Source organism: Leopardus geoffroyi, chromosome A2 (assembly GCF_018350155.1).
Source record: "Leopardus geoffroyi isolate Oge1 chromosome A2, O.geoffroyi_Oge1_pat1.0, whole genome shotgun sequence".
Lineage (NCBI taxonomy): Eukaryota > Metazoa > Chordata > Mammalia > Carnivora > Felidae > Leopardus > Leopardus geoffroyi.
The window spans coordinates 95,651,048-95,673,100 of record NC_059331.1 but is presented as its reverse complement, the minus strand read 5'-3'; the positions used below and the strand labels follow the sequence as shown (position 1 = coordinate 95,673,100).

The following is a 22,053-nucleotide window of genomic DNA, read 5'->3' as shown; positions in this document are numbered from 1 at the left end:
GTATTTATCCAAGGGATACAGGTGTGCTGTTTCAAAGGGGCACATGCACCACAATGTTTATAGCAGAGCTATCCACAATAGCCAAAGTATGGAAAGAGTCCATCAACTGATGAATGGATAAAGAAGACGTGGTGTATATATACAATGGAGAATTACTCGGCAATCAAAAAGAATGAAATCTTGCCATTTGCAACTACGTGGATGGAACTGGACAGTATTATGCTAAGTGAAATTAGTCAGAGAAAGACAAAAATCATATGACTTCACTCATATGACGACTTTAAGAGACAAAACAGATGAACATAAGAGAAGGGAAGCAAAAATAATATAAAAACAGGGAGGGGGGCAAACCATAAGAGACTCTTAAATATGGAGAACAAACAGAGGGTTACTGGAGGGGTTGTGGGAGGGGGGATGGGCTAAATGGGTAAGAGGCATTAAGGAATCTACTACTGAAATCATTGTTGCACCATATGCTAAGTAATTTGGATGTAAATTAAAAAAAAATATATATATATGGAAATTAACAGCTCAATAAAACAGTAAAAACCAAAACTGTGTAAAACAAGTATCAAAGCAGAAAACAACAAACTGATTAAAAATAATATTTAAGTTGAATGCTGGTTCCTGAATAAAAGGTTTTATTAGAGGACAATAAAGAGAATATAGATTTTTGTGGGAATTGCGAAGAGTTTTATTAGCACTTTCATGGACTCTAGAGGTTTTCTTTTCACGTCACAACTGCACTTTCAAAAATGTTACCTCCCTTTGTTCTGGTTTAAAGACACTGCTGGTATTAGTCTTATGCTTAGGCATGATCACAGTTATGTCGAGGGAGGTTTGTAGAAATGGATTAAGAGATAGGAGAAGATTCTGGATTTAGCTAAATACAAGTTTAAAAGAGGGAGAAAAAAGGAAAGGAGATTAAAGATGAAATATCTTAGGGAAAGAGATTATTCAGGTATCACTAACAGAAGTGTGTGTACTGAAATAAAGAAAAACATCTGGCAGGTTGACATATGTGTGGCTGAGAGATGTGAGGTTAGATAATTTCCTGTCTATGGCTGTCACCAAGTGACACTCTTTATTCAGGATAATACTCTTTATTGTTACCGAGGTTTAAGCAGGGAATGGCAGAAGGGGCAGAAGGAGCATGAGGGCATTAGAGTAAACACCTGCTTAACTCTAGCTTTGCCTCCCCAGCAACCGTTTCACCTTCTTTTACTCCCCCATGTTCCTTTGGGGTAGGAGGTTAATCACAAGAAAGAACAACAGTCTTTAATTGCTGGAACTGGGAGTCTAGGCCACAGCGGGATTAAGCCCTGAGCTGCTGAGCTGCTAGCTAAGGTTCTTTGAATTTTTACCAGCTGCAAACAGAATTGGTCCCAGAATCCAGAGAGTGGCCTTAACCAGCTGGGGAAAATTAAGCTATTTGTGGCTAAGGTATAGTAGTTCTCAATTCTGGCTATACATTAGAATCATCTGCTGAGGATTAAGAAGAAAACAAAACAACCCCCCCCCCTCAAAACTAGAGCTGTATCTGGGCCTCATGTTAAACCAATTAAATCAGAATCCCTAGAGGTGGAGAGCTGGGCATCAGTACGTGTGAGGTGGAGAGCTGGGTGTCAGTATGTGTAAAAAGCTCCCTGGGTGATGTGCAACTAGGACTGAGAACAGCAGGATACCAGAGAAACAGAGTGGAAAGGTCAAGATCATGGGTAAAGGTGAAGAGAGATACTCTATGGGCAGCTCTGGAGTAGGGAACACTTCATAATCAGTTGGCTTGCCTCGTGTCAAAATGGGGTTTGGAGGACTCAAAGGGAAGTAGGAGGATACCAGCCATCTGAACCCATAGTGGAGTTAGGAGTACAGTGAGGAAGGCTGGAGGGCAGTAGGCAAGGGTTCCTGTTCTTTGCTATTTGGTTTAGGGGCAGCTTTAAATTCTGTCCTCAGTGATTCTTTGACAAGTGCTCTCATCTCTCCTTCCCAATATCTAGACAAGGACAGTAATCTACCACCAGAGCAAACTTCCCATTCAACAGAATCACAAAATTTTAGAGCTGGAAGGGACCTTCAATATTATCTGGTTTAACACTTCTCTTTTGGACTGTGAATATCTCCACAGACCTGTTAAAGGCAGGGAGGGTTTCTTATGCTTCATTGTTTCTCTAGTGCCCACGGAGTAGATGCATAAATATTAAATGACCAACTGAATGAATGAATTTTCAGATAAGGGAGCTGAGTTGCATAGTCAGTAAATTAGTCAGTTCGTTCATTCAGTTAATACCAGAACAAACAGAAAGCTTTAGATATCCATCGTACAGCATTAGTGACTATAGTTAATAATATTGTACATTTGAAATTTTCTAACAATAGGTCTAAAGTGTTCTTACCACAGTGTAAAATAATAGTAACTATGTGAGGCGATGGATGTTAATTTGTTTGATTATGGTAATCATTTTACAATGGATAGATATATCAAATCATCATGCTGTACATTTTAAATATTATATAACTTTTATTTGTCAATTATATCTCAATAAAGCTGAGAAAAATAAAACTACCAAAAAGTTGCAATATACTCATAATTTTTGCTTTAGTTTAACATAATTTGTTTTTTCCTACAATGGATATTTGGTATTTCATAAACAAAAATAAATTTTTACTTCTGGGAAAAAAAAAAGAAACATAAGAAACTAGGATATTTCTGATGATCTTAGAAATATAAGTAAATTTAATCCAACCAATATCTGGAGTACTTACCAGGAAAGGCATTGTATTAGGTGCTATAGAGGTTAGTAGAGTTCAATTATTAAGGGCCCAGACTCTGGGTTCAAATTTCCTGGGTTTGATTTTGATTTCTGATTCTTACTTTCTGGCTGTGTAATATTTATTTATTTATTTATTTATTTATTTATTTATTTACCCTTTTCCTGTTTCCCTTTTTTTTTTAACTGTAAAATGGAAATAACATATGCCTTGCAGGGATGACTGTACATTATACACAGTAAATAACAAATGTTAACTATTATAAGCATGATTTAATATTATCTGTTTTGAAACCCCACTACTGGGAAGAGTGAGACCTGTTACCTAGACAGGACTTTATTTTATGGAGCCTAATGCTGGGTTTAGGTGTGCCAGTGTACAGATAGGGCTGGAGCACCTCTGAATTTAGGCAAAAAATTGGGGAAAGGAGTTTGAAGTCTGGAGGATGATCCAGGAAGAAGAAAATATGAGCCAGTGAGGATCTGAGAGTTGATTTTCTTTCTTTTTCTTCCTTCCTTTCCTTTTTTTTTTTTTTTTTTGAAGAGAGAGGGTGCAAGTGAGCATGGGCAGAGATGGAGAGAGAGAGAGACAGACAGAGAGAGAGAGAGAGAGAGAGAAACAGGTCTCACCCAAAGTGGAGCTCATGCTCACTCGATGTGGCACTCAAACTCATGAACTGTGAGATCATGACCTGAGCTGAAGTCGGATGCTTATCCGACTGAGCCACCCAGGTGCCCTGAGAGTTGATTTTCTGTGTAATGTGTTATGTAACCTCCTTGACAAAGCCTGCAGTGGAGTCTGCTTTGCTCACTAATGTTTTCAGGTGATATGGTTTACTCTGGCAGAATTCTAAGTGGTTTTGGGTTCTAGACTTCTGGGTCTAGAAAGGAGGATAGGATGTACAGCTGGCAGAACCAGATGATTGGAGGACAGCTGGCACCTGGATTCCACAAAGATGAATGAGAGTCTGTGCCCTTAAGAAACTGCGATATGGGGCGCCTGGGTGGCGCAGTCGGTTAAGCGTCCGACTTCAGCCAGGTCACGATCTCGCGGTCCGTGAGTTCGAGCCCCGCATCGGGCTCTGGGCTGATGGCTCAGAGCCTGGAGCCTGTTTCCGATTCTGTGTCTCCCTCTCTCTGCCCCTCCCCCGTTCATGCTCTGTCTCTCTCTGTCCCAAAAATAAATAAACGTTGAAAAAAAAAAAAAATTAAAAAAAAAAAAAAAAAAAAGAAACTGCGATATAACAGAGATTGATATGAATGCACCATATTAATTTAAATACAAGGTAGAATAAATTTGGTGTTAACAATGATTACATAAAGTGCTACAGAAATACAGAAATGGGAAAGATGTATTCTGAATGGGGGTCTGGAAAGGCTTCAGGGAGAGATGGTATTACCTTTTCTAGGTTAAGTGACCATTATGGACTCAATGTTTGTGTTTCCCCCAAAATTCATATGTTGAAATCCTAATATCCAATGTGATGATGTTAGGCAGTAGGGCCTTCCTTTGGGAAGTCATTAGGTTATGAGGTTGAAGCTTTTATGAATGGGATTAGTGCCCTTATGAAAGAGACCACAAAGGGCTTTCTTACTCCCTTCTGCTGTGTAAAGACACAGTGAGAAGACAGTCAACTACCAGTAAGTGGGACTTCACCAAACACCAAATCTGTCACCACCTTGATCTGGAACTGTAACAAATAAATGTCTGTTGTTTAAACAACCTAGTCTATGGCATTTGTGTTATAATAGCCCTAACAAACTGAGACTAAGAGAGTACCTGACAAGTGGAGATGGTGAACAGAGGAGTGGGCAAAGGATCAGAGGCAAGGAAGTACAGTGTTGTGCTTGGGAAACTGTGAAGCTACCTGATATAAAACAATGCCAAAATCCACTCCTATCTCTAGACCTTTTGCTGTGTAAATTACCACTGTTACTTGCAGCTAAATACAATCTTGCTAGAGTGCTCAGTAAATATGTGTTAAATGAATTAATGCAGGAATGAGAAGGGGATTGAGATAGGAGATCAAAGATCTCAAGTCCAATTCTGGCTCTCCAACTATAGTAATAGAGTTTTTGTCTGCCCAACTTACCTTTCTTCATTCTAGCAACAATAACACCAATCACATTATACGCTGCGTGCCTCACACTTCCCCTGAAATAATGGGGGTGGTCACATGACTCCAGGAAAGCCAATCAGAATCCTTATTTTGGATTTTATGTTCAAGATTAAGAGAATTTCTCTCTTCTGTCTTGAGTTTCTAGTTAAAAGGATGTAGCCTTAGAGATGCTTGCAACCAGTATTTTGTCCCACAGACGAGACTGAAAGAATGAGGGATACATACAGAGGGAAGCATCCCTCTGTATCTGAGATGAGATGCAGAGAGAGCTATGGACCTAATTTAATTCTTGGATTTAGTAATGCCTGAGGAAATCTCTGCCCCTTTTCCTCTCATGTTATAAGATAAAAAAATTTCCCCCATTTTTTACTTGAATTAGTTGAGTTGTATTTGAGTTGTATTTGCTTGCATTTGAAAGAAGTCTATGTAGTATATAGACACTATTATTTATTAGAAAAGTAATCTTTTACCACATTGGGTCTATTTCCTTACCTATAAATTTGGGGGTTGGACAAGATAATCATCAATATTCCTTCAAGCTGAGTTTCCACTTTTCATACTTGTATAAGAGCTGTAGAGTTGGAGCTAAATATGCTCATCTGACTTCTTGGTATTTATTTTTTTTTAAGGGATAAATCATCCATAAAGAAAAATTCTCGTAACACCAGGCTGAAATCTACTTTCCTTTCTTCATATCAACCCTTAAGTTAGATCATCACAACAAAACTTTGAGAAATCTCTTCCAAAAATGGAATGCAGTCATTCAAAATTGATTACTTTGTAATTTAGTATATGATAAAGACGCATTTCAAAGCAGTGGGCAAAGAAAGTACACATTAAATGATGTTGTAACAATTGACTACCAACTTGGAAAAAAACCAGAACTGAATCTCTACCTTGCTTCTTATTACAAAATAAAATACAGATGACTTGGGGCACCAGGGTGGCTCAGTCAGTTAAGCATCCAACTCTTGATTTCAGCTCAAGTCATGATCTCATGGTTTGGCAGTTTTAGCCCTATATTGGGCTTTGTGATGACAGCATGGAGCCTGCTTGAGATTCTCTCTCCCCCTATCTCTCTGCCCCTCCCCTGCTCATGTGCACATGCACTCTCTCTCAAAATAAATAACCATTAAAAAAAATACAGATGACTCAAAGATTTAAAGGAAAAACAAGAAAAATAATTAAGTACTGGAAGAAAATATGAGTGACTTTTTTATAAATATGATAAGGAAAAGGTCTTGTTAAATGTGACAAGTAAGCATAAACTCAAGAACAGTCTAGGCCAGGGGTTAAGAGCACAGGTTCTGGAAGCAACAACCTTGGTTGAAATCCTAGTTCCACACACATATTACCTTTATGATCCTGAAAAAGTCACTTAATCCATCTAAGCTTCAGTTTCCTCGTGTATAAATTATACCTACCTCGTAGGCTGAATAAAGGAAAGAATTTTATGTTTAGGAGTATTCTGGGAGAATATAAACAAAATGTAAATAGTGATTATTTCTAGGTGACAGAATTATGGGTGAATTTTTTTGCCCTCTTTTTCTATTTTCTATAGAAAAATATTTCTATTTTTATAGTTTCTACAGTGAATTAAAATATTGTTTCTCTGGGTGTCAGCATAGCATTGCAATTACAATTACACACTCTGGAGTGGACTTCTTAGGTTCTACTTACTTATTAGCTGTGTGAGCTTAGGCAACTTAGCCTCTATTTCAGTTTCCTCATGCATAAAATGGAGATAATATTATTTCCATCATAGATTTATTATTTTTATTTATTTTTTTTTCAACGTTTATTTTTGGGACAGAGAGAGACAGAGCATGAACGGGGGAGGGGCAGAGAGAGAGGGAGACACAGAATCGGAAACAGGCTCCAGGCTCTGAGCCATCAGCCCAGAGCCTGACGCAGGTCTCGAACTCACGGACCGCTGAAGTCGGACGCTTAACTGACTGCGCCACCCAGGCGCCCCTCCATCATAGATTTAAATGGAGTAATACAGGTGAAATGATTAGAATAGTATCTGGCAGATAGTATTATATGATGTTTTTAAATACTATTAACATAGTTTAATGTAGGTGTCAGCAGATTATGACCAGTGGCCAGGTACCCTTTGAGCTAACAGTTTTTACATTTTTTAAAGGGCTGTGAAAAAAGAAAGAAAAAAGAAGAATGTGCAAAAAAGCTGGTATATGATCCATAAAACCTAAAATATTTACTATCTGGCCCTTTATAGAAAAAGCTTGCTGACTATTGGCTTAATTTATTTACACTTTCAAATATGTTTAGGATTTAGGGGCACCTGGGTGGCTCAGGCAGTTGAGTATCTTATTCTTGATTTTGGCTCAGGTCATGATCCCAGGTCATGGGATTGAGTCCTGCATTGGGCTCTGTGCTGAGTGTGGAGCCGGCTTGCAATTCTCTCTCTCTCTCTCTCTCTCTCTCTCTCTCTGTTCCTTTCCCCCATCCCCCACTCAAATGTGCATGCTCTCTCTCTCTCAAATAAATAAAAATTAAATTTAGAACATATGTTTAGCATTTAAAATCACCATGCTAAAAATACCAAGGAATAACTTTCTAAAGGTGGAATTTCAAGAAATACTGTAAAGAGGAAGTGAGACAGTTTTGGACAAGGAAGATCTTATTCTATTTTGTGAATATTTACTCCCCTCCTCTGTGGTAAGATCACTATTTTCCACCAGTGATTAAGAATCGAAATTGAATTGAAAGCATGGTACTATAAGATCAGACAACCACAAGGCACTTAAACTCACCAGGCTGAATGGAATTGAGGCTGAATGGGATCTCAAATTATTACTGTGTTTCACTTGGCCAACTCTGTCCTGCTGATGGTGGCACTCTAACTACTGTGGGAATCCAGGATCATATCGTGTCTGGAATCAGCAAATTTGCCAGGCTAAGTATCCAGTTCCTTGCCACAGACCCTTGTGGTAATGAGTGTGGGAGTAGGAAGGCTGACTCAAGAAGTCTCTCTAGACCCCAGTTAGACACATTTCAGAGAAAGTAAGTTGCCAACAGTCAAATCTTTAGATTTCAAAAGAAATCCAAGGTTGTTAAAAAGCAACTGTTTTTTTTTTTTTCCTTCCCCTCCTCCATGGGTTTCTGTTAAGTTTCTCAGGATCCACGTAAGAGTGAAAACATATGGTATCTGTCTTTCTCTGTATGGCTTATTTCACTTAGCATCACACTCTCCAGTTCCATCCACGTTGCTACAAAGGGCCATATTTCGTTCTTTCTCATTGCCACGTAGTACTCCATTGTGTATATAAACCACAATTTCTTTATCCATTCATCAGTTGATGGACATTTAGGCTCTTTCCATAATTTGGCTATTGTTGAGAGTGCTGCTATAAACATTGGGGTACAAGTGCCCCTATGCATCAGTACTCCTGTATCCCCTGGGTAAATTCCTAGCAGTGCTATTGCTGGGTTAGAGTGGGAGAGAGCCAAAGCATAAGAGACTCTTAAAAACTGAGAACAAACTGAGGGTTGATGGGGGGTGGGAGGGAGGGGAGGGTGGGTGATGGGTATTGAGGAGGGCATCTTTTGGGATGAGCACTGGGTGTTGTATGGAAACCAATTTGACAATAAATTTCATATATTGAAAAAAAAAAGCAACTGTTTTGAAAAAGGGGTGGAGGGGATTAAACTAAGTTTTTTGTTTTGTTTTTGTTTATGTTTTTTTTTTTTTTATTTTGGTTGCTTAGAAACAGAGTGTTAACCTGTGATTATCAGGGTAACTTTACTTACTGCTTTACTCAGCAGTAAGCAATCTGTAGCCTTTTCATGTGTTTTCATAAGCATACAAAATGACCTCTGGCAAGAGAATGGAAGAAGAGACTTGATGTTCCTCTGAGGGCCTTCAAACTACACTGGTAGGAAGCTGGTAGGTCTGTCTAGAAAGCTGTTGTGGGGTGGGGATGGCATTTGTCTACTGAATCTAGGAGTCTGGGTATTGCTGTAGTGGGTGGAGGGTGGAGCACTGAAGGGCTACATCTGTTCTGACCTTAATTGGGTCTTGCTGAGATTCAAACATGAGTGGTCAACCAAGGGGCCGTGTTTGCGGAAAGTTTATTTGCATGAAAAACTAAGGACACTGCCTGGGCAGAGCAGGGCATACAGGCACTTTGGTCACAGTAAAAAAAAAAAAAAAAAACTTTAGTTATAAAAGGGCAGAGGTGCTTCTGAATACAGCAAGATTCTGTATCCAGACTTGACTTTGAGCTCATCCCATGTGTCTTAAGTCCCATTCTGGGAGGGAGGGCTCCAGAGTCTAGCTTTCCCCTGCAACAGGCTTTTGGATGAAAAAAAAGGGAGAGGAGATGCTCCAATACAGACTTGGCAACTTCTTCTTTTCTCAAGTAAAGTCATTTAAAAACACATATACCATCTAATATTACCATAGTTTAAGAGAAGGAAATTTTAAAAGAAATATGTAACAAAACAAATTTAACTTAAAACTTGAATTACTTTAGACTATAAAAAACTCTGAAAGATGATAACTGTAGAACAGCTTATAGTAAGACAGAGTAGGGACTGACTTGGGCTCCTCACCCCTGACCATGAAATCTAGCTTTCCTTGATAGCTGACACTCTGTTTCTTGAGTAGCATATCTGGGAGGATTGTGGAAGCAGAATGATTATGTAAAGGAGAGACTGAACTATAAACACTGGGGAAGATGGAACCAAACTAGTCTGGCCCATGTGGACCTTACTTCTGACTTTTCACCAAATTTCCCCCTCGTTATAATACTAAAAATCATTCTAATGATTTAACACGGGTGGAGATTTAACATGCTAATTAGATGTGCAACACATGAAGAAGCAAAATCTTTAAGTGTGCAAGCGCCAAGAAATCCCTGGCTTTACATGCTTCAATGTCACTCCTTTCCTTCCTTTGTCTCTTTAAAAAGTTTCCCTGGCCTATGTTAGGGGAATCAGCCTGAAAGACTCTTTCCTTTGTGTTGTCTCCCTTGTGCTCCAGAATAAGCCGCAATAAAAGCTTTACCTGGAGCTCCCCTTTGGCCTCTAGTTAATTTCTACTGTTTAGAGAGCCCATGGACCCTAAGTGGGTGACACTAAGAAAAACTCCCCTCCACCATGTTGCAACTACTTATCCCTTTTATTCTGTTTCTTCATCACTGCTTACTCCCTGCCTCCGGTTTTCTACCACACAGAGAGGCCACCAGTGTTTACAACCACCCTTTCTTCTTAATTACATCAACATAGTAGGGGATGGATCAGCTATGGTCTTGGGGGGTGGTGAAGTGGGGGAAGCATGTAGAGCTTCAGACACTCAGGCTGAGAGTGAGGCCCAGGAGGGCAGGGGTTTTGTCTTGTTTTCCACTATATGCCACCCCCATCCTGAAAACAAGGCCTGAAATGTACAGGTGTTCAGTTAACGCTTACTGAACCAATGAATGAAATACAGGCAAGGTACATACAGGTTATACTGTAATACACCACTAATGACAATGAGGTAGTAGTCACTGCTCTTACTGGAGGTAATGACAACATTTCACAAATCATTAAATACTAAACCTCTTTGCAGAAATCTGAGAGGGGGAAAAATTGATAATACACCATCCTAACCCAGCAATCATTATACTTTTGTTCCTACTCTTCTTAGTGCTTTACAATATGCATTTAAAATATATTTGTAATCAGAAAACTTTGGATAGGAAATATGGCACTTATTTTTCAAAAGAACCAATCTCCTTTACCTACAGACATCACTTAAAACAAACATAAGTGACATTGCCTAAGTAAGTATGAAATAACCTTTGGTAGTATATGTAAGTGCATGTAGTATAAGTCATAGAATACTTACTGGTTAAGGAGGTATAACACATGTATTCTCTTGCTCGCTTCTACTGTGTTTCAATATCTCATATCTGCAAAATGAGAGGATTCATGAGAGATTCATAATTTCAAGTCTTCTTAAAGTCTGAAGTTTAAAGATTTCTAAAAAAGATGTTATTGTTTTACATTGATTGTAAAGTAGCTTAAAAATACAGTATTTATGCATATAACTATATACTTATATATAACAGTAAATATTAACTCAAATATGAGAGCTCCTTCCATGCAGAAATAGATTTTAGAAACTCACATAGACTATTTCTTTTTTTAAAAAATATAATTTATTGTCAAATTGGTTTCCATACAACACCCAGTGCTCATCCCAACAAGTGCCCTCCTCCCTGCCCATCACCCACTTTCCCCTTTCCCCCACCCCTCATCTACCCTTAGTTTGTTGTCCTTAATAAGGAGTGTTAAAGAGACTATTTCTAACATTTCAGGACTACTTTATATCTGGAGGGACAGCGGTAAGTAATTTCACTTAACTAGAAAGATTGATTATTGGTAAAGTCCCAGAGGTAAATCTTTACCCTTATAAACCAATAAAACAAAATTAATTTAAAAAAATTGACAACATACCAACTAAGAGTAATCCAAGGGATAGAGTGAGGATAAAACATTAATTAGCGCAGAAATGGGATAAAGAAAAATCTATCATATGCTGCTACATAGAGTAGGGTAAAGCAGCAAATTCTTCCATGCAGTAGAATTGAGGATCAACCCTCTCCCCCACTTTCTGTTTTTCTAAAGACCAAATCACTTCCTCGGGAAGATATAACTTAGTGGCTGGATGATTATTTCATTAAGCTAGGTCTTTTGGAGGCAACAGAATTGCTTTGAATTGAAGCTTAATCTCCAATGCTACTATCCCCAGGCAAGTGGGATTGACAGGACTAGGAAGGTTTAAGGCGATGCCTTCAAAAATGGCAAAAATGCATCTGCTGTGGAGATTAAGCTTCTGTTGAAACTTTATTATTATTATTATTTATGTTGAAATAATAGCCTAAATTAGTCACAATTTCAGAAGAAGCATAGGTAACTCGTGCTGCATAGAAGTATATGAAAACTGCTTCCTAGCCTGAAAGCCTAAACTGAATTCGGACTAGAAGACACAATCCAGGATTTCCAAGGTACCTCAAGAAAGAATGAGCACCTGAGACTCTTCAGGAGCCCCGGATCGCACAAGTCTTCTGGCATCAAACGCCGAGATATTGACCCGCACTTGTTAATCATGTTAATAAGCGTAATCACCCTATCACGCTGCAGTTCATCTACATGATAGCGACTTTCCCACCGCAAGTCGCTGGCAGGCAATACATCCCTGCAGCCAGCTTGGCCTCTGGCAGGGACGTCGGGGAAGTCTCGGGTTCCGTCTCCCAAACCAGCCAGAAGGCTTGTCCCCAGCACTCACCACGGTCTCGTGCTGCCCCCTGCCGGGCTCTTCGCGTTGGGTTTACGCCACGCGGCCGCCGGGGGGCGCAAGGAAGGCGACGTCACCTGTGCGCGACCGGAAGTTAGCCTGTTCATTTCCGCTCTTTAGTTCCCTTCCCAGACCCGGAAGTAAAGGCATCTGGCGAATATTGCTACTGTCCAGTTTGAGGTCTGTGGCTAGCTGGGCCTGTACCTTTTCTTTTTAGAAGCGGGGTTGGGTGATACTGATGTACGGTGGAGTCTTTATTCCTCGCCACCCTGGGGGAGTTGATTTTGGGGAGGCAGAGGGGAACAATCCGTGGAATGGAACCCATGGAATTAGCTTCATTTAGCTAATAAGAACTTGTGAGAGAGCTTGGCCTTTTCCCGACTTTTAAATTTTAGGAATAATGCCTTTTAAGTTGTGGGGTTGAAGACGGACCATGTACGTGAAGCCCTTAGCTCTGGTTTTACAAATCATATTCGTGATTACGCAGCTTTCTCCCATTAATACTCAGGCGTGTCCTCGCCGATTTCTTCTCACATCTCTGAGAGAGATGCCTAGTAGGTAAGAGGTTACTCATTTCACAAGAACGTTATGCAGTGTTAGCTGGGATCGATTTCTTTATTCTGTATTACGAAGTGCTGACAATATTTTGTCCCCCCCCCCCCCCCCCACTTATTTATTTATTTGCCATTTTTAGGGACAGCTGTTTTCTAGACCTGGAGAAATGCAAAGTCCTCTCTCTTTAAGACAAATGAGGTGAGAAATGGATACCTGTAAAGATCTCCAAACTTCCTTTATTTTATCAAAAGAAGACCATCTAGAATTAGTACCCTGGGGGCATTGATTAACCATCTCCATTAAAAGTGCCTTTGTCAAGCGAATTGTGGAGCAGAGGAGAACGGATATCCTCTTTTATTCCTTAGGCTTTACAAGTTATGAGTACAGAGGTTTTCAGTGTATTTGTTAATTTTGGACTTTAGCCCTTGGAATAATGGTTTTGGTTAATTAAAGAGAGCAAATTGAGAGACGTTGAAATTAATTATGGAATATCAAGTTGTTTTTAATTTATCTGGTTGCACATTTGTTTTTAATAACTGGTTGCAAAATAACATTTATTAAATATCACAGAATTTCAGAAACAGTACATAGACCCCTTTAAACTCTCAGAGATAACAGTCATCTACCTCCCCCCCCCCCCGTATACATTAACGTCTTCCGCCTTTATATAAGTGATATTTTTTATCCATACAGTTATGCAGTTTGCCCCTTAGAATATCTTGGATATCTTTCTATTGTGTTAGTTATGCCTTTTTTTTTTTTTTTTTTTTTTTTTTTTTTAAGAAAACTGGGTTGTGTAGTATTATGTTACATAGATATATCACTATTAACCATTCTACTGTTGGTGGCCATTTGGGCTTCTTTTTTGCTATAGCAAACAATGTTAGGATGGTCATCTTTTTAAATAACAAATGTGTTTTGTCCTTTCCTTTGGATAATCTTAATGCAGTGAAAATACTGGGTTAAAGGATATGGTGGATGGTGCCAAATTCCTTTCTAGCAGTGGTATTTGCAGAGAATTTCCTGCATTTCCTCACATGCTCACCAGCAGTTGATAATAGGTGTCATTGTTTTCAGGCTTAGCTGAGACCACTCATACCATTTTTTCAGTCAATATATTATATTTACAGTATTGTAATCAAATCCAAATTTTAGTTGTCAGTTCTAAGTCCAGTTCGGTTCTTGTTTAAAATTTATAAATAGAATATTATTTGTAGATTCTTTAATAATAAGTTATTAGAAAACAAATGATTCACTTAAGCAGTAAGTTTTTGTTTAACAAGTTAAAGATTTGTGGGAGCTAGTATTTGAATGAAACCTTATACTATGGATAGATATTAGGGGAACGGACCTTTTTTTTCTATTTTTTAAAATTTTATTTTATTTTTTAAATTTATATCCAAGTTAGTTAGCATACAGTGCAATGATTTCATGAGTAGATTCCTTAATACCCCTTACCCATTTAGCCCTTCCCCCCTCCTACAGCCCCTCCAGTAACCCTCTGTTTGTTCTCCATATTGAAGAGGCTCTTGTGTTTTGTCCTCCTCCCTGTTTTTATATTATTTTTGCATCCTTTCTCTTGTGTTCATCTGTTCTGTGTCTTAAAGTCCTCATATGAGTGAAGTCATATGATAGTTGCTTTTCTGTGACTAATTTCGCTTAGCATAATACCCTCTAGTTCTACCCATGTAGTTGTACATGGCAAGATTTCACTCTTTTTGATTGCTGAGCAATACTCCATCTTCTTTATCCATTCATCCGTCGATGGACATTTCTTTCCATACTTTGGCTATTGTTGATAGTGTTGCTATAAACATTGGGGTGCATGTGCCCCTTTGAAACAGCATACCTGTATCCCTTGGATAAATACCTAGTAGTGCAATTGCTGGGTCATAGAGTAGTTCTATTTTTAATTTTTTGAGGAACCTCCATGCTGTTTTCCAGAGTGGCTGCACCAGTTTGCATTCCCACCAGCAGTGCAGAAGAGGTCCTCTTTCTCCACATCCTTGCCAACATCTGTTGTTGCCTGAGTTGTTAATGTTAGCCAGAGAACGGGCCTTTCTGAAAGAAAAGCTTCCACAAAGGCAGGGAGACAAGAATGGGGAAGAATGTTTAGGATTTGAAGTTTGAGAGGCGATAGTGCCTGTTGTGGGGTTGTAGAATAGAACAGACAGCTAGAAAGGTAGTTGCAACTCTGTGGTGAGGTTTTTATTGTTTTTTTAAATTTTTATTTATTTTTGAGAGAGAGAACATGGGGGAAGGGCAAAGAGAGAGGGAGACAGGATCTAAAGTGGCCTCTGCGCGGAATGCGGAGAGTCCAATGCAGGGCTTGAACTCACCAATTGTGAGATCATGACCTGAGCCTAAGTCATATGCTCAACCAAGTGAGCTACTCAGACGCCCTGTGCGGTGAGAGTTTTGAAGGTCAGTCTGAAGATTTGTGCTCTCTAGGAGAGAACTGTAGAGGTCTTTAATCAGGGAATAGGGTATGTAATCACTTTTTTGTTTGACAAGTATACTATGGTGGCATTTTTGCATGAGTGATGTTTGAGAAGCAAGTTATGTGGCTGTTATAGTCTGGGTGGGAAAGAATAGCAAAATGTAGAGATACTAAATAAGATACTGAGGAAGCTGAATCTACATGATTCAGTGACTGGGGGTTGAGGAAGAGGAAGAAAACAATCACTTTTAGATTTTTGTCACAAGTGACAGGATAGTGGTAGTGATTTCATTAATCAGAAGAGGGCTAGTTTGGGGGCTGGGAAAGATGTTCAGTTTAGTTTTAGACATGTTAATTCCTGTGAAAGACATTTCTATGGAGAGTGAATAATACACAAGATGTAAAATTCACCTTCACAGATTCAGTAGAAACCTTAGTAGATTTGTGACTCCTTTGTTAAGAAATTTGGCATATATTTTCACTGTTAGTTTTTCATTAGTACAGTTACTTGTGAACTTTCTGTGGCTTGCTCAGCCTGTTTGTCATGGTGCTAATCATTTCAAGAGTTTATTGTTTAGATGGTCGTCTTCAGATTTTTGATTGTATACACACTCAGTAAAAAAGGTTTATACATGTGTACTTCCAATGTATGTATATTTACTAATTATACACATTTTACCATACTGTTATATATATAATATATATATATATAGTGGAATTTTTTAAAGGCAAAGCCAAATATAAATTGGAGTTTTACTCTTTTCTTCCTGTATCCCATTTGATCATCTTGCACCCCTCATTCCAAAACACAGATCGTATCTACTATTGTCAGTGTTCCAAACCATTATCCAGTGGAGGGCACCCTTAAGCATCTGAAAGAGAGAACAGATTGTTGAACTGTGTGAGTAGAGCCTTCATTCTTTAGTTAGAAGGAGGATCTTGTTTTTGAGTTTCTAAATTCATGCATTTTTGGAAGAGTCTGTAGTTAAAGAGTAGTATGTAGTATTATGGAGAAGAAAAGAATAGTGAACTCAAAGCATAGGGCAATCTAAAATATGCTGTTGTTGGGGCACCTGGGTGGCGTAGTCGGTTAAGCATCTGACTCTTGATTTTGGCTCAGGTCATGATCTCACAGTTTGTGAATTCAAGCCCCACGTCAGGCTCCTTGCTGACAGTGTCACGCCTGCTTGGGATTCTCTGTCTCTGTCTCTCTGCCTCTCTTTCTCTCTCAAAAATAAATAAATAAATATTCACATTGTTTGATGTTTATTATATGAGTGTCCTTCATTTTTGTTTGAATGTTATTTGCTTCTATAGTTTGGGAATCTTTTTCCAATTCTTTGAGCATCTGTAGAATCTTGTGAATACAGGAGTGTTCCCTGCCTGTAGACATAATCTTAAATTCTTGTTAAATTGGTATAATTAAAAGGGTAGACACAGAAAAGCTTTTTTAAAAACATTTTTAAATATTTATTTAATATTTTTGAGAGAGAGAAAGAGAGAGACAGAGGACAAGCAGGGGAGGGGCAGGGAGAGAGGGAGACACAGAACCTGAAGCAGGCTCTAGGCTCTGAACTGTCAGCAGAGACTGACGCGGGGCTCGAACCCATGAACCACGAGATCATGACCTGAGCTGAAGTTGGACTTTCCACCAACTGAGCCACCCAGGTGCCCCGAGGCTTTCTTTGATACTGACTTTGAAAGCAGTATCTCTGAAGCCCAGAGATATTAGTGGTGAGTTGGATCCATCTGTCTCTGTTTTTTATTTTATGTTTAATTAGGAGAGGTAAGAAAGGAAATACCTCCTTTAAGTGATAAGAGCCCATTGTTACTAATTAGAAATTAAGAATTAAGTTTGTCACAGCTATATAGTCTAAAAAGGAAAAAGTAGGGGCGCCTGGGTGGCGCAGTCGGTTAAGCGTCCGACTTCAGCCAGGTCACGATCTCGCGGTCCGTGAGTTCGAGCCCCGCGTCGGGCTCTGGGCTGATGGCTCAGAGCCTGGAGCCTGTTTCCGATTCTGTGTCTCCCTCTCTCTCTGCCCCTCCCCCGTTCATGCTCTGTCTCTCTCTGTCCCAAAAATAAATAAACGTTGATAAAAAGGAAAAAGTAGGCATGCCTGGGTGGCTCAGTTGGTTAAACGTCTGAGTCTCGATTTCGGCTCAGCTTGTGCTCATGGTTTGTGAGATTGAGCCCTGTATCAGGCTCTACGCTGACAGTGCAGATCCTGCTTGGGATTCTCTCTCTCCTTCTCTCTATGCCCCTCCCCTACTCATGCGTGCTCTCTCTCTCTCTCTCTCTCTCTCTCTCTAAATAAACTAAATTAAGAGAAAGTACAATTTAAAAAATATGTTATGACTCAGACCATAATTAGCTTAAGAACATAAGTCATCTGACAAATTGAATAACAGGAGAAAATTTTTGTGTTGCTTTCCTGATAAAATATTTCCTATAAATGGAAATACTCATTTTAGTAGGGACCTATGGTTATTATATATAAATTCGTAATTTTGTGCCCCATTTCTAAATGATTAGGAAAGTTTCGGTCATTTGCCTGAAGTTATGTGTTGTGAAACAGATGCAGAGAGACCTGGGTTCATCTTTTATAATGTAGGGTGGGGGAAGATGGTAAGAGTAACTTTTCAACGTTTATGTGCTCTCAGCACAGTTCCACATACGGTGGACTATGTGGATTAAATAGCCCAAGTAGATCGTTTTGAAGATAAAAATTGGTTTGGGGTAGTTGGGTTACAACCAAGCGGGCAATAGGGTAAACTGAAGGAGATTGAGATTGGGAACTGTTGACCAGAGGTCCATATAAAGCTAAGAATTAAGACTAATGATAGCATGGGTTTAAAGAGAACCCTGAATCTAGAAAAAGATGTTTAAGGTGGAAATTAGTCTGAAGAGTTGGTTTTCAGGGCTATATTTAGAGTTTGTGGAACCAGGAAGAGAGAACAGGGGCAAAGAAGTCTGGTATCTATGGGCAGAGGCAAGCCAAAAATCTGGGAAGTTGAAAGACAAGGCAGAATTGAAAGCATTGGTTAGTAGGAATAAACCAAAGTTTGAAAACCAGGATAAAGCAGAGGTAGAGAGGGGCAACTGTTTTTGGGTAGCAAACGTAGACAAGGCCAAATATAAAGAGCAAGACAAAGGCAGGAATAATTCTGGGGCAATGATGATATTATACTTCTTCACGTTAAGAACGGAAACAGTTCCAGGCCCACAGATAATCAGAAGCAATGACCTAGAGAGTGGGAATGCAGAGGCTGAACAACACCAGGAAAGCTGGAGCTACAGATATTTTTTAGAGAAAAGACCATGGTGCTTATAGGATCATAATATGGGTTTTAAGCTGGTTAACACATGCATTTGTATAATATTATGTATGTTGTTTTATACAGCGTTCCAAAAGGTTTGGGATATCTAACCATTATGGCATCAAGAAACTTCTTGTGTATGAGAGGTAACTTTCTCTTTGGTTCAAGAGGTTGGATGATCCGGTTTCCTGCAAAAATCCTCTTTAAATTAGTTTCGTTTAGGCTTTACAGTGTGAAGTGTGGTAATATAGACAGTGAGTCTTCAGAGAATGAAGAACTACTGAATAACCTACTTAAAATGGGAGTAGATGTTGACATGGCGAAAAAACGACAGCCTGGAGTTTTTAATAGGATGGGAACTAAAGAGCAAGACCTGAAGATGTTCCTTCTATCCAAAGGAGCTAGCAAAGAAGTGATTGCTAGCATTATATCAAGATACCCACGAGCCATTACACGCACACCTGAAAGTCTTTCAGAACGGTGGGATCTGTGGAGAAGAATTATGACATCAGACCTTGAAATTATAAACATCTTGGAACGTTCTCCTGAATCTTTTTTTCGGTCCAGAAACAACCTAAACTTAGAAAATAATATCAAGTTCCTCTACTCAGTTGGATTGACCCATAAATGCCTTTGTCGATTGTTGACCAATGCCCCACGTACCTTCTCCAATAGTCTAGATCTGAATAAACAGATGATTGAACTTTTGCAAGAAGTCTGTTTGTCATTGGGTCACAATGAGCCCAGAGATTTTGTTGGGAAGATCATTTTTAAAAACCCTTTCATTTTAATTCAGAGTACCAAACGGGTGAAAACTAACATTGAGTTTTTACAGTCAACTTTCAACTTGAACAATGAGCAGCTGCTCATTCTGCTGTGTGGTCCAGGAGCTAAAATTCTAGACCTTTCCAATGACTATGTCAGCAGAAACTACACAAATATCAAGAAGAAGCTGTTTTCTCTTGGGTGTACTGAAGAAGAGGTGCACAGGTTTATCTTAAGCTATCCAGATGTGGTCTTCTTGGGAGAGAAAAAGTTTAATGATAAAATAGACTGCCTCATAGAAGAAAAAATTAGCGTATCACAAATAATTGAAAATCCTCGGATTTTGGATTCAAGCATAAGTACTTTAAAAAGTCGAATCAAAGAATTGGTAAATGCTGGCTATAATTTCAGTACATCAAACATCACTCTTTTATCTTGGAGTCAAAAAAGATATAAAGCTAAATTGAAAAAGTTAAACAGTGAACAGAACATTATTCTGGGGAATTAAAAAGTATCTTATAATGTAATGATACCTCATTTTGAATTTGGGCCTTTCAAAAAGGAGAGGTTTGGTTTCTTAACTGTATATACTGTATAACCTGCAAAAATTGCTGCTAATGATCCTTCGGATATTTTACTGTAAAGGTTTGTAAAAACTCATGGTCAGGATGCTCTAGTATAGTTTTTCCAGTTATCTTTTCTCTAGTTTGAATTAATTAATACAACGTCCAATTATATGATACAGGCTGTGACTGTCCTATGAATGGTAGTTTCCTGAGTGCAGGACAGAACAATATGTGGAAAGATAAAAAGTACAAAATAAGCTTTTGGTTCCTATTCAGATTAAAAAATCAACAGAGTCATTTGGATAGTTCTATTTCCTCTCAGGGTTTTGAATGGCAACTGATTCCTCCTGTTCCCACACATCTAATTGTGGCTCATCTTCAAAATAAAATGCCAGTAAAAATCTGACAAACCAGAAAGGAGGGGTTTTTATCTCAAGTTCTACCTTCTCCAATTAAACCATTAGTATGTTCCCCCTACCCCCCCCCCCAACTTAGGCTCAATTTACTATGGGTATATCCTGATTTTCTTTGAAGAAAATGGCAACTACGATGGGCAGAAAAATGGCCACCCAAAGATGTCAGTGTCATAATTCCCAGAATCTGAATGTGTTATGTTACACTGGAAAAGGACTTTGCAGATGCAATTAAGTTACGGACCTTAAGACAGGGAGATTATCCCAGATTATCTGTGTGGGCCCAATGTAATCATATGGGTCCTTCAAAATGGAAGAGGGATGTAATAGAGGAGGTCAGAGTAATATGATGTAAGGACTTGACCCTATTTACTGGCTTTGAAGGAGGAAGGGACCATGAGCCAAGGAATGCAGGTGGCCTCAAAGAAAATGGAAAAGGCAAGGAAACATTCTCCCCTAGTGCTGCTAGAAAGGGACACAGCCCTGCTGGGACCTTAAATTTAGCACACTGAGACATGTGTCAAACTTCTGACATTCAGAACTATAATATAATCATTTTGTGTTGTTTTAAGCCACTGAGTGTGTGTCTGTTGTTACAGCATCAAATAGATGAATATAGGAACTAAATGATAATTAGTTGCATTATAGGTGAAGAAGTCACAAAATATGGTTCTTTTAGCATATCTGTGTTTCTTTCTCTTGTAATTAACTTTTTTTTTATCCACATACCTTTTTGGAATGATGACTAAGTTACTGTTTGTGAAGACCTCTAAATGTATAAAAAACTAAATGTAAGTAATAAAGTCTAAATAAAGAAATATTTTTACCTGATAATGTAGTTTAAAGAAATGGTTATAGTTTCTATATATTTATGTTTTATGGGAATTTCATATAATATAAATAAAGAACAAGGGATTTTTAGATGCACTGACTTATGACAAACCAGGTAATGACTTGAAGACATTTGCAATCTAGCTCTGATTTGAACTGAAAGAGAAGGGACAAATTATATGACCTTAGCTACTTTCCACTGTTTTCCAGAGGCATTTGTTTTCTAGATATGGATTTTGAATTAAATAACAATGGTGCTAAACCTCTTAAACCTTATTTCCTATCAGTGATACCTCCAAAAAATCTTTCATGACATGGATAGAAACATAATGCCTGTGGCCTTTTTCAAGGCCATTTTATGTCAATGATAGTCTTATAATTATTTCCAATGCACTATTTGATGGCAAGTATGGCATGGTTGAGAAAACATAGGCTTTAGAGAGATACTTATTTAGAGTGATATATCTGGGCATCATTCCTGACCAGCTCTGCACCTTTGTGTAAATATTTTAACTTCACTGAACTTGTTTTCTCAGCTGTAAGATTAAAAATTGGCCTCACAGATGGCAAAAATCAGATGATATAGAGTCTCTTAAGTCTTTTTGCAGATGGTAACTGTCCAATGATAGCTGTAATACAGTTATAATAATATTTTTTAAAATAGATTTATGGATAAATAATTCACATAACTCACCAACTTAAATTATACAGTTCAATATTTTTTATACTCCTAGAGCTGTATAATCATCACAATCTAATTTTAGGATATGTTTATGCCCCCTAAAAGAAACCCTTTGCCTATTAGCAGTAAATTCCCATTGTCCCCTCCCTTCCCTGGCCCTAAACAACCAATGATCTACTCTCTGTCTCTCTAAATTTGTTTATTCTGTAATTTCATATAAATGGAATCATACAATATGTGGTCTTTTGTGACTGGCTTCTTTCACTTAGCATCATGTTTTCAAGTTTGG

At 38.5% G+C, this 22,053-nt stretch overlaps 1 protein-coding gene across 2 annotated transcripts; it reads left to right on the top strand.

Moving 5' to 3' along the window:
- The first annotated feature begins 12,280 nt into the window (after positions 1 to 12,280).
- MTERF1 (mitochondrial transcription termination factor 1) lies at positions 12,281 to 21,082 on the top strand. 2 transcript variants are annotated; one of them, XM_045497026.1, is made up of 3 exons: positions 12,281 to 12,374; positions 12,889 to 12,947; positions 18,592 to 21,082. In XM_045497026.1, the coding sequence occupies exons 2-3, from the start codon at positions 12,916 to 12,918 to the stop codon at positions 19,778 to 19,780; spliced, it is 1,221 nt and encodes a 406-aa protein (XP_045352982.1). In that variant the 5' UTR covers positions 12,281 to 12,374; positions 12,889 to 12,915; the 3' UTR covers positions 19,781 to 21,082. The 2 variants fall into 2 exon arrangements, with proteins under 2 accessions (XP_045352982.1, XP_045352983.1); XM_045497027.1 differs by lacking the exon at positions 12,281 to 12,374 and adding an exon at positions 12,413 to 12,434.
- The last annotated feature ends 971 nt before the right edge of the window (positions 21,083 to 22,053 follow it).

Excerpts from the sequence above, each read along its gene's own strand:
- MTERF1 (XM_045497026.1), top strand. The coding sequence starts at position 12,916 with ATGCAAAGTCCTCTCTCTTTAAGACAAATGAG. Across the intron at positions 12,948-18,591 it reads CTCTCTTTAAGACAAATGAG|CGTTCCAAAAGGTTTGGGAT; the intron begins GTGAGAAATGGA and ends TGTTTTATACAG.